Source organism: Cricetulus griseus, chromosome 8 (assembly GCF_003668045.3).
Source record: "Cricetulus griseus strain 17A/GY chromosome 8, alternate assembly CriGri-PICRH-1.0, whole genome shotgun sequence".
NCBI lineage: Eukaryota > Metazoa > Chordata > Mammalia > Rodentia > Cricetidae > Cricetulus > Cricetulus griseus.
Genome location: NC_048601.1, coordinates 18,133,972 through 18,146,883, shown reverse-complemented (window position 1 = coordinate 18,146,883; position 12,912 = coordinate 18,133,972). Strand labels below are relative to the sequence as shown.

General features: G+C 49.3%; 1 protein-coding gene across 3 annotated transcripts in view; it reads right to left on the bottom strand.

The window, feature by feature from the left end:
• The window catches only part of Tead4 (TEA domain transcription factor 4), a 74,777-nt gene that overhangs the window by 39,280 nt on the left and 22,585 nt on the right, over window positions 1-12,912 (bottom strand). For 2 of the 3 annotated variants that reach the window (XM_027428373.1, XM_035449074.1), the window contains exon 2: window positions 11,493-11,747. In XM_027428373.1, coding sequence (XP_027284174.1) covers window positions 11,493-11,499 — 7 coding nt within the window. In that variant the 5' untranslated portion in view covers window positions 11,500-11,747. Of the gene's footprint in view, window positions 1-4,008; window positions 4,085-11,492; window positions 11,748-12,912 lie in introns of those variants that run through there. The other variant, XM_035449076.1, reaches the window with a different exon arrangement.

The following is a 12,912-nucleotide window of genomic DNA, read 5'->3' as shown; positions in this document are numbered from 1 at the left end:
TGGTATAATGAATGCAATGAGTTTTTAAAAAACAAAATGGGACCGGGCGGTAGTGGCACACTCTTTTAATCCCAGCACCAGGGAGGCAGAGACAGGCGGATCTCTGAGGTCGAGGTCAGCCTGTTCTACAGAATGAGTTCCAGGACAGCCAGAGCTGTTATACAGAGAAACCCTGTCTCAAAAAAAAAAAAAAAAAAAAAAAAAAACAGAAAACAAAGAAAAAACAAAACTGAAATGGGCTGAGAATCTAAAGAGCCCACTTGAGTTCTTCCCAAAGAGCCAGCCCTTTCTCTGAGCTCTGTGTCATCATCCCCTCTTGTAGGCTGGGACCCAGGAAGGAGAAGCTATGCCCTGATCTGGATGGCAGCAGAGCCTCTCTGTCCAAGATCTGCTGACATCAAAGAGCTGGGGGAGGAGCTTATTTGTGGAGAGGTGACCACAGCAATGGGACTTAACTCTGAGCTACCACCCCCATCATTCCCTGAATGGGCTCCAAGACTTCAGGTGAAATCCTTGTTGGCAGGCACCCCCCAAGAGCTTGCCCTGAACATGTAGGTATGTCCGTTCCCACTTCCACTTCCACAGCTGATGGTTTGAGCCTTCACATTCCTTGGTTGAGCCCTGTGCCACAGTCCCCGCTAAATATGGAGCTCCTTGAGAAAAAGGACTATTGCTCTCAGGTCTACATCTTCTCTGCACTGTACCTCTCCTAACTGTGGGGGGCACACATCATCAAGAGGCCTGAGTGACAGTGCCCATGTGAAAAGGTATTCAGTATCACTGAGCACCACTGTCACAAGACACCACCTCACACCTACTCGAATGGCTATGATCAGAAATGGGAAAATAACTAGGTTGGCAAGCATGAAGAAAAACTGGAACCTTCTGCCTCGCTGGGGTGGGGACAGGTATCAAGTAGGACACTCACTATGGGAAATGGGTGACTACTGATTGTCAACTTGATCTAGAATCTCTAGGAGAGGCGCCACTAGGCACACCGGTGAGGGATTACTTAGATTAAGTTAGGCTCAGGACTTGCCTGTGAGGAATTATCTGGATTATGTTGAACTGAAAAGAGTCACCCTAAAAGGGCAGCAATATCATTCGAGTTGGGTGCGTGGAGAAGGAAAGCTAAGTCCAAGAATTCATTGATCTAGAGACAGTGAGACAGTGGGAAGCACGGTGCTGCCAAGACTGACCACCTGAGCTGTTCCTGGGACTCACATGGTAGAGGAAGAGAACTAGCAACCCGTGGGAGCTGTGGGTAGCGCTCTAACTCCATGAGAGCACCATGACATGAACACGACCTGCTATGGAGTGATCTATTCGTATAATGTGAAGATGCATTGCTGTCATTGGTCTAATAAAGAGCTAAATGGCCAACAGCTAGGCAGGAAGAGACTAGGCAGGACTTGCAGACAGGGAGAGACCACTGGGATAAAGAAGGGCGGAGTCTACAGAAGATTGGGGAGAAGCAAGAAAAACTTGCTGTATTGAGGAAAGGTACTGAGCCACCCAGTAAAACATAGATAAGAAATATAGGTTAAAGCCGGGCAGTAGTGGTGCACGCCTTTAGTCCCAGCACTTGGGAGGCAGAGGCAGGCGGATCTTTGTGAGTTTGAGGCCAACCTGGTCTACAAGAGCTAGTTCCAGGACAGCCAAATAAGTCTCTGTGTGGTTATTTGGGAGCTAGTTGGTAGGACAGAAAATTCTACCTATACCCCCTACACACACACACACACACACACACACACACACACACACAAGCCTGGAGAAATGCCTTAGAAGTTAACAGCACTGACTGCTCTTCCAGAGGATGAAGGTTCAATTCCCAGCATCCACATGCTTGCTCAGGACCACCTGGAACTCCAGTCCCAGGAGACCCCAATGCCCTCATCTGGGTTTCACTGGCACAAGCATACACATAATGCACAGAAAAATGCCCACCATATACATAGAATAAAAACTTAATTTTTTATAATTCAAAAGTTCTCTACTTCTTAGTTGTGGATAACATGTCACCAGCTGCCTCAAGCTCCTGCTGTCATGACGTTGCCCCACAGTAGACTGTAACTTTGAACTTTTAGACCAAATAAACTTTCTCCCTTAAGTGCTTCTGTCAGAGTATTTTATCACAGCAACAGGAAAATAATAGTGAACATTGCTATCTGTTCATTCATTCGTTCATTCGTTTGTTATTTGTTTTGAGGCAAGGCCTCATTACGTAGCCTTGGCTGTCCTTGAACTCCATGTGTATAATAGGCAGTCCTCAAACTCAGAGAGATCCTCCTGCCCCAGACTCTTGAGTGCTGGGACTAAAGGCATGCACCACCACGCCCAGCTAAAGACTGATTTTAAAGTTAAACATAAAATCACCATAGAAGCCAACAATTCTTTCCTCTCCTGGATTCCCAAAGGAATTGCAGAAAAGCGCTCAGACACGGACACACACTAATGATCACTAGCAGTGTCATTGAAGCCAAAGGACACAAATAGCACAAAAGTCCCTTGGATGATGCTGGGCTAGCCAGCCAGACATTTGGGTTAGGGCTGTAGCTCAGTGTAGGTCATGTTTGCCTCTATGGTTCTGAGGCCAATTCACAGAGATAATAATTAAGATAGATAAAAAGCCGGGTGGTGGTGGTGCACACCTTTCATCTCAACACTCGGGAGGCAAGGGCAGGTGGATCTCTGTGAGATCAAGGGCAGCATGGTCTATAGAGAGAGTTCTGAGGCAGCTAGACAGGCACAGAGAAACCCTGTCTTGAAAGACCAAAAAGAAAAGGAAGGGAGGGAGGGAGAAAGAGGGAGGGAGGGAGGGAAGGAAGGAAGGAAGGAAGGAAGGAAGGAAGGAAGGAAGGAAGGAAGGAAGAAGCTGTTATCAAGACTGCTACAGCCCAAAAGAACAAGCAGTTATTGTTTGATGGGTACAACTTCTATTTGCGGGCGATGGAAATGTTCTAGAAACGGACAGTGACGGTGGCTGCACAATGATATGAATGCACCAAGCTGGGGTTGGGACTCGGTGCTAGAGTGACTGCAAGTGCACACAAGACTCTGGTTCCATCCTCAGCACCATAAAAAACCAAACTGGGGGCTGGTGAGACAGACAGCTTAGTGGGTAAAGGTGTCAGCTTGGTGATCTGAGTTTGATCCCTGGGACCCCCACAGTAGAAAGAGAGAACCGACTCCCAACAGCTGTCTTCGACCTCCACACCCATGTCATGGCACATGGGCACCTACACACATACACACACAAAGTAAATCAATGAGATGTAATTTAAAATAATAATGCTGTGCTGTGTACATGTGGGTGTGTACATCCACACACAGAAGTAAGATAAGCATGCCCGAGGTCCTGCTCTGTCCCTCTCCACCTTACTCCCTTGTGACAGGATCTCTCAATGCATATGGAGATGGGCTGGCAAGCTCCAGCAATCCTCCCGTCTCCACCCACCAGGCACTTGTGGCCATGTCTGACTTTTTACATAGATGCTCAGAATTTGAACTCAGGTCCTCATGCTCACACAGCAAGCACTCTCACCCACTGAGCCAGGCCCCAAAATAATGATTTTTAAAGATAAGAAAAGAAAAAAGAAAAACTGTGAATATATTTAACAGCCCTGACCATTGCCCATACAAACAGTTTAACATCCATAGTCCTGCCATGAAATAAAAGGAAATCAAAACATTCCCCCTCAGGGCTGGCCGTATTACCAACACATTCTACAGAGGAGAAACACAATGTTCAGCAAAGTTAAGTCTTTCTCCAGATCACACCTGCCATCAGGGTGGCACAAGTAGAAGAAACTTAGCCTTCCATGGGCCTCTAGAAGCCAGAGAGAGGTGGCGGCCTAAGAGGACCATGGAAGAGCTGGAAACTCAAGCATCTGGTTAGCTTTTGTCAACTTGACACAGCTAGTGTCCTCTGGGGAAATGAAATTGCAACTGAAAAAAAAAAAAGCCTCCCTCAGACTGGCCTATGCTGTGGACAATGCTACCACTCACCGGCTGGTGGTCCTCAGTTGTACGAAAAAGCAGGCTGAGCAAACTATGAGGAGTGAGCCAGTAAGCAGCATCCCTCCATGGCCTCTGTTTCAGTTCCTGCCTCCAGGTTCCTGCTTTGAGTTCCTGTCATGGCTTCCCTTGATGATGGACTGTAACCTGTAAGTCAAATCTTCTCCTCAGTTTTTCACCAGAGCAATGGAAAGCAAATTAGGACACCAGGAACAACGTCATAGCATTAAGACGGAGTAGGAGGCACAGGCTCCCAGGCTGAGCTCCCAGTCTCTGCCCCAACCCTTAGTAAAGACTTGACAAGACTCCAGCCTAAGGCTGCCAAGGTCTAGCCAGATTCCCCCTTTTAATGGGTGTGTCACTCATCTCTAAATTAGAGGTCTTTTCCTGATAGTGTTTTGTTTAGATGCTCTACTTGAGTCTCTCAAAGCCACTGTGCCAAATCCTACCCGTGAACTGGTGCAACACTCTAGTTCCCTTGCCTAGAGCATATTTACCACGCCCACCCCCAGATCAGGCTCCACTTCCTTCCAGAAATGTCTAACACAACCCAGCCCTTTCTGGTTTCTTGGCTACACCCTACATGCCTGTCTGGGTCACTTACTATCTCATTAGCACGGAGTCATGGAGGACAGAAATTCCTCAACTCCCACTCCAGCTAGGTGCGAGACGGATGATGCTTTGTTAAGACTGACATAATGGCAGGCCAAGGACACAGCCGAGAAACCAAGAGACAGGCAATGAAAGCAGGGACAAAAAGACTCATTCATACAAGAGCCACCTCCAGGTAGAAAGAACAGATGCAAAGGATTAAGGAACCAGCCTCAGCGAGGAGGGTGAAGAGGACCACTTACTGCAGCTGCTAAGGAGAGAAGAAAGGCAAAGGGCAGATGCAGGCAAGAGTGAAGAAGTCACTATTTCCTCCCTACCTCTGTCCCCAAGGACCTGTGGCCAGGCTAGCCAACGGAGGTCAGACCAAGTAGCACGGGCAACAACAGGGTAAGGGTCACACAGTGACAGGGCAAAAGTGAAGGGAGCCAGCCGGTAAGCAGGAGGTTAGCGCCCCAGGTGTGGGAGCTGGTCCAGGAGACATGAGAGGTGTTCAAGTGTGTGTGTGTGGGGGGGGTGGGGGGCAAAGCCAACAAGTAGTATGGGTGCCTCGGCTCAGAAATAACAGGTGTTAATCCGTGTTGTGGCTCTGCGTGTCATCTGCATGTCTGCCTGGCCCTGGTCAGCGGCTTCTGCTCTGGTGTACTGTGGCCTGAGCTGGTAACAGGCCTAATCCCTGTCCTCAAATCACTAAGGCCACGGACCCAACTCTAGGATCTGCGTCAGCTGACTATGAGCCCACTGGCCAGTCTACTTGGGAAACAATCTCCGCATGCAGGAAGTTTAGGGACAGGGCTCTCTGGCGTGCTGGCAGCTGACTAGGGGTGAAGATAGGGCACCACAGTTCCCCCAGGGAAGATGAGAGGAGCAGAGGAGCACAGCCAGAGAGAGAGGAGGTCTGAGTCAGCCTCCCTGGGGGCCTGCCCCACACACTGCTGTGAGATCAGAGCTATCTATACCTCCCAGCTGTGCTGGCCGCCCCCAAGCTGGTAAGAAGAGACCAGTGTCTGGCTCCCAGCAAGACCTCCACATGCAGGCCAGGTGAGTCATCAGATGGAGCAGGATCCTCCTGTCCCCTGGTCCAGAGACTGACCCACCTGACCCAAGGCCAGGCAGAGGCAGAGGCAAGGCCAGGAGGGACAGTCAGGAGTTCAGAGTGAGGGTGAGTGGTAAAAGCTGCTAGCCCTGCTCTGCTCACTACCTGACTTTTTTTTTTTTTAAGATTTTATTTATTTATTATGTATACAACATTCAGCTTCCATGTATATCTGCACACCAGAAGAGGGCACCAGATCTCATAACGGATGGTTGTGAGCCACCATGTGGTTGCTGGGAATTGAATTCAGGACCTCTGGAAGAGCAGCTGGTGCTCTTAACCTCTGAGCCATCTCTCCAGCCCCCCGTGAGACTTTCTTAACCCCCACATCTTTACATGTAAAGTAGGGAAAGAAACAGCTATCCACAATCACTAGAGAAATCTAAGCATCAGCTTAAGTAACAGATGTACGGTACCTACGTGCGATGGACGGAAACTCTGACACATACTACAACATGAGCATGATGCCCAGTGAGCAGAAGAAGAAAAGGAGGAGGAGAAAGGAAGGAGAAGAAAGAGGAGGAGGGAGGGGAGGAGGGGGAGGGAGGGATGAGGGGGGGTGCACAAACTCATCCCGTCACTCAGGGGGGAAAGGCAGGTAGATCCCTGTGACTCAAGGCCAACCCGGCCTACACAAATGAGTTCCAACCAGGCTGACATATGAGACCTTGCCAGAAAAAGACCGACTGACTGATCGCCGGACAGACGGACGGATGGATGGAGGGACGGAATTTAAGGTGTACAGAGTTCCACTCTAGGATGACAGTTTCTGCAAGTGAAGGGTGTGGTGGCTACAACAATTGTGAATTACAGAATGTCACCAATCCTAAAGCAGGCAGCCAAAGACCCAGAAAAAAAAACCACAGAGCCAATTAAGTTAATTTTTGGTGTGTTTTTTGTCCATTTGTGTGTGTGTGTGTGAGAGAGAGAGAGAGAGAGAGAGAGAGAGAGAGAGAGAAAGAGAGAGAGAGAGAGAGGAGAGAGCGAGCTCCCATGTGTGCATACACATATATGAGCATGCCTGGGAGTGACAGACATGCAGACCTGTAGTGGAGAGGTGGAGTGTGAGCACATACATGCTTTGGTCAGAACAGTTTGGGAGAATTGGTTTTTTCCTTCCACCTTGCTTTGGGGGGGGAAGGGTCTTGTTTCTGCTTTTGCATGACCTCCCCACCTTGCCATAGGCGAGGGATTACAGATGCAGGCCCATTCAGCTGACTAGCTTTTAAGATGGTTTACAGATACAGAGACCCAAAGCCAAAAACTCCCCCAGCAGAGTTCCAGGTATCCTGCAGAAGAGGGGAAGAGGATTGTAGAAGTCAGAGGGGTCAAGGACACCACAAGAAAACTCATAGAATCAACTCACCTGGGCTCAAAGGGGCTCACAGAGACTGAACCGACAACCAGGGAGCCTGCATGGGACTGACCTAGGCCTTCTGCATATATGTTATAGTTGTGTAGCTTGGTCTTCTTGTGAGACTCCTAACAGTGGGAGCAGGGGCTGTCTCTGACACTTTCTCTGGCTTTTTGGGACCCTATTTTTCATAATAGGTTGCCTTGCCCAGCCTTAATATAAGGGGAGGTGCTTAGTCTTACTGCAACCTAATATGCCATGTTTTGTTGACACCCATAGGAGACCTGTCCTTTTCTGAATAGAAATAGAGGAGACGTGGATGGGGGGAATGAGGGTGGGGAAGGGAGACTGGGAGGAGAAAAGGGAGGGGAAACTGTAGTTGGGATGTTAAATTCATTTATTTTTTAAATATTTGTTTTATTTAACTTCATGTATGTGAGTGCCTGCTCTACAGATATGGACGCACACTGCGTGTATGCCTAATGCCTCTTGGGGCCAGAAGAGGTGCTGGGTCTCCTGGAACAGGAGTTATGTGGGTGCTGGGAACTGAACCTGGAACCTAGGTCCTTTGCAAGAGCAGCAATACTCCTAACAGCTGAGCCATCTCTCCAGCCCTCCTAAGACTTTTTACCTGAGTTTCAAGGGTCAAACTCGGGTCACCAGGCTTGTGGGCAGCAAATGCTTTTACCTACTGAGCCATCTCCCTGGCCATTTTTTTAAATAGGAAGTGTATGTGTGTGTCTGTCCCATGTGTACCAGTGCCCATGGAGGCTGGAAGAGGGCTTCAGAGCTGCTGCAACTAGAATTACAGGTAGCTGTGAATTGCCTGGTGTGGGTGCTAGGAACCAAACTCAGGTCGTCTGAAAGAGCTCTTAACACTGAGACGTCTTCCCAGCCTCTTTTTTCCAGTCACTTCTCAAACTTCTGATTTTCCTGAGTGCTGGGCACAGGCATGGGCCACTATGCCAGCTAGTTGTTCTGTTAACTTGACACAAGAGGAGAGACCGTCGATTGAGGAAATGCCTCCTTAAGATAGGGCTGTAGGCAGGCAAGCCTGTAGGACATTTTCTTAATCAGTGACTGACAGGGGAAGACCCAGTCCATTATCAATGATGCCACCCCTGGGCTGGTGGTCCTGGATTCTGTAAGAAAGCAGGCTGAGCAAGCCAATGTGGAGCAAGCCAGTAAAGAGCACCCCTCCATAGCCTCTGCTCCTGCCTCCAGGTTCCTACCCTGCTCCAGTGATTAGAAGTATAGGTGGAGGGGCTGGAGAGATGGCTCAGAGGTTAAGAGCACTGGCTGCTCTTCCAGAGATCCTGAGTTCAATTCCCAGAAACCACATGGTGGCTCACAACCATCTGTTATGAGATCTGGTGCCCTCTTCTGGTGTGCAGATATACATGGAAGCAGAATGTTGTATACATAATAAATAAATAAAATCTTAAAAAAAAAGAAGTATAGGTAGAATAAACCCTGTTCTTCCCAACTTGCTTTTGATTAAGGTGTTTGATCACAGCAATAAAAACCCTACGACAGTCACCATGCCTGGCTTAGTGTGTTGATTGTACACATTCTGGCTACACCCCAGGGCCTTCTCAGTTACCTGCAGCACCCTCAGGCCCTGCCCTTCACTGAACGACTTCTGCACCTCATCTGCTTCTTTACACAGTGACTTCTTCTCGGTGTCCTGTGCACCTGCTCTGGCTTCCCGACCAGGGAGCTGACAGAACTCTGCAGTCCTACAATCTCCCTCCCCGCCCCCCAACATACCTCCTGCCCTTCCCGCCTTCACACTTGACCTCATGACTGCCATCTGCCTTGCTCTCCACCAAAGAGCCCATGGACCTGGGGCAGCTATGGGAGGACACCCATGGGAAGCACTGCCACCCCCCCAGCTGGCGCCCTATGGGTGATGCTCCATAGGTCAGCTTCCTCCTCTAGGAAGTTCTCCTGAGGGTGCAACTGTTAGAACAAGAAGACCAGAGCCAGGCATTGGTGGCACACGCCTTCAATCCCAGCACTTGGGAGGCAGAGGCAGGTGGGTCGTGAGTTCAAGGCCAGCCTGGTCTCCAGGACAGGCTCCAAAGCTACCCAGAGAAACCCTGTCTCGAAAAACCAAAAAGAAGTGACCAGAGCGGGAGTTGTGAGGGGTACCATCCTAGCAGTATTTGAGAGTTCTCCAGAGAGACTCTGGGAACTGAGGGGTGCGAAGAAGCAGTTCTAATGGGGCGGCAGGGTGTGATGTGAGAGTATCTTACTTTTCCAAGAAGCAAAGGGAAGGAAGGGTTGGTTTTGGTCTTTTATGGGGAAGACTGCATGTAAACACAGAGGGCTGTCAGGCTCTATTGCTCCCAGAGGCGGGACTGGATTTAGTCAGCTGAGGAACACTAAAGAGTAACCCCCTTGAACTTACACCTGAAACTTCAGCACTGGACACTCTGTAGTGTGTGATCCTAAACATGGGATCAGGGCCTTGTATACGCTGGGCCAGCATTCCACGACTGAACCACACCACAGGCCAACACATGACCTAGTAGAAGCAGGGTTTTGGGGGTACGTTAGTTAAGCTGAGGTCATGTTGGACTAAGGCACACCCTAAACCCAAAGGCTAGTGTCTTGGAAGAAGGTAAGAGGAAGGCTGGAGAGATGGCTCAGTGGTTAAGAGCATGGCTACTCTTGTAGAGGACCCAGGTTTGGTTCCCAGCACCCATGTGGCAGCTCACAACCATTGGAAACTCCAGTTCCAGGGGACCCGATGCTTCTTCTGACCTCCACGGGCACTGCACACACATGGTACACAGATATACACTCGGACACACACACACACACACACACACACACACACACACACACACACACACAAATAAATTAAATGGGCTTCTAATTAAATCGTATCTCCGCATACTACCTTCATGGCTGAGCCATGCATGCCAAGATCATGCTCTCCCCCAAAGCTACTCTCAACTCATTTCTGTTGCTTTCAGGCACCTGGCTTGTAAGAACCTGTCAATCACCCTAGGGAACTAATACATTCAGCCCCCAGGCAGAGCCCTCCAACAACTGAAAAAGCACCTGTGCTGGGGGGAAGAGACGCTCATGAATGGAAAGCCATGGGGGAGGGTGGTAGCTGGAGTGCGAACCTGGCAGAGGCCTCTGCTGTCCTAACTTCACCAGGTACATAGATAGGCCTTCTCAGACCTTTAGGTGTCCAGCCTTCAACAAACTGGAGCACAGGGCCCTGAGGATGTTTCTGGTGAGAATTGGAAGCCTGACCTAATCCTGAGCCAGGCCGTGCAGCAGCTGGTCAGTTTGGGTCTGCTTTTATTTTCCCAGAATCCTCTCCTCCAAAGGTCAGCAGGCTTCAAATAGACTGCTGGTCTCCCCATGTGGCTGTTCCACACCCAGGTCACTCAGGAAGCGTAGGGGATGGGTCCTCCCTGAAGGAAGGCACAGCCCTCACAGCCTGCCTTGGAGAGCATGTGAGCTGTGTGTATGCTCACTTCCCCTCTCCACACTCATGGGCCACACCTGCTGTACCCATCCATGCCTGGCACCCACAAAGCTTGGCACATGCTGGATGCATGAAAGAGGGAGGAGGAAGCAGGAGGAATCCCTTCATGTTCCTTTTCCCTTCTTCTGTGGTACTGGGGATTAAACTCATTTCACAATGTGAGCCAAGCACTCTACTATGGAGCTACACTCCCTGTTCTTGTCACTCTTTATATCCATGGTTGACAGCATGGAGATCAAACATTTGCTTATGATGATGATGGGGGGGGAGAGGGAGGGAAGGAGGTTGAGAGAGGGGGACAGAGAGAGAGGATTTTTAGTCTGCCCTGTGGAGATAGTTTTTCCATCCACAGTGAACTTCTTAAATTTTCTACTGACAGGCAGTGATGGCACACACCTTTAGTCCCAGCGACTGGGCGGCAGAGGCAGAGAATCTCTGAGCTCTGGAGCAGCCTGGTCTATGAGCTCCAGGACAACCAGGGCTCCACAGAGAAACCATGCCTCAAACCAACAAATAAGCAAAGGAAAAGTGTTCTTTTTCTCTTTTTTTGGTTTTTCAAGACAGGGTTTCTCTGTGGCTTTGGAGGCTGTCCTGGAACTAGCTCTTGTAGACCAGGCTGGCCTCAAACTCACAGAGATCCACCTGCCTCTGCCTCCTGCTGGGATTAAAGGCATGCACCACCAACGCCGAACTGGAAAATTGTTTTTCTGCTAGCACACAGTGTCCATAGCAGATTCCCACTCTCCTCAGGCATTCCCAAGCTTCTCTTACTCAAGTACTTGGACTCAGGACAGAAGAAAGCGCTGTGTACTACAAGATGTCATCTGGAGGGAACCCAAGGTTACTATGTCCATTCCTGCTGAACTACAAGACCAGCTTGTGTCCAGCTCCGACAGACTCCTTACCGTACATCTTGCCTTCGTCCGACAGGATGATTTTGCGACGGCCACAGGGTGGGTAAATGGCCAGTGCCTCCTGGAAGCTTTGCTCAATATCTGGGCTCCAAACGCCCTCTGCATCATTGTCGATGGGCTTGTCCAGTGCCTGGCTGCCCCCAGAGATGTTGCTCCCCTCGGGGGAGTCGGGAGAGCTCCACTCGTTGGAGGTAATGGTGCCGGCCTTGCCCTCCAAGGCTCGGCTTGGAGGAGCGCCCGTTGGACCTGGTAGAGCCAAAACAAGGTAAAAAGGTAAGAGGCGAAAGGACGTCGAAGGCTGCAGGACACGGGACACACAGAGTGCTCCAGTATCAGACTGGTTACTCAGGAAACAAAGTGAAAAGTCTGGGGGTGTGGTGGGGGAGGGGAGGACCGTGGGGGTTCAGGAGTCAGGGAGGCTTGAACAGGTTGTTTTCCCTCAACAGAACAGTCCGATGAGCACAAAAGACCCTCTGATTAGACCTCTAAGGCTGGGAAGTAGGAGACAAAGACATAGTGACAGATTTAGTCTGACACCAAACAAACTCTGGGCAAAAAGGACCTTAAATATTATAGAGGAGGTGAAACTGCAAACACCATGGAAACAGTATGCAAAATCCTCAAAAAATTAAAGTGAAGGTCAGGGGATGGAGCCCACTGACAGAGGGTTTATTGAGCATGCTTGAGTAGTTCTATCTTTAGCACTACCAATAAATAATAATAATAATAATAATAATAATAATAATGTGATCCTGGTCGGGCATTGGTGGTGCACGTCTTTAATCCCAGCAGAGGCAGGGGGATCTCTGTGAGTTCGAGGCCAGCCTGGTCTCCAGAGCGAGTGCCAGGACAGCCTCGAAAGCTACACAGTGAAACCCTGTCTCGAAAAACCAATAATAATAATAATAATAATAATAATAATAATAATAATAGTGTGATCCACTAATCCTGCTTCTTGGCACACACCCAAAAGAACTGAAAGCAGGAACTCCAAAAGACATCTGTACACGAATGTTCATAGCAGCGCTATTCACAACAGCCAAAAAAAGGAGAGTTCCTGCTTTCATCCCTCCATGAGTACAGAATGAGGTGTGGGTATACGATGGACTGCTATTAGCACTAAAAAGGAAGGTAACCCTATCACAGGCTGTGACATGGATGGGCGCTGATATTATATTAAGTAAAACAAGCCAGTCACAGAAAAAAAGACAGTGAGTACGGGTACACACATAGAAGGTGATGCACATTCTTACAGATAAGGTGCCATGAAGGTTGCCAGGGGTTGGGGGAGGGAGGGCTGTTGTCTAACAGATACAGGCTGTTCAGCTCTTAAGCTCCAAACTTGGGGTGCAAAATCTGAACTCTTCAACAGGCCTGGCAGCCCTAAAGATGAAGATTAATATCTGACAGT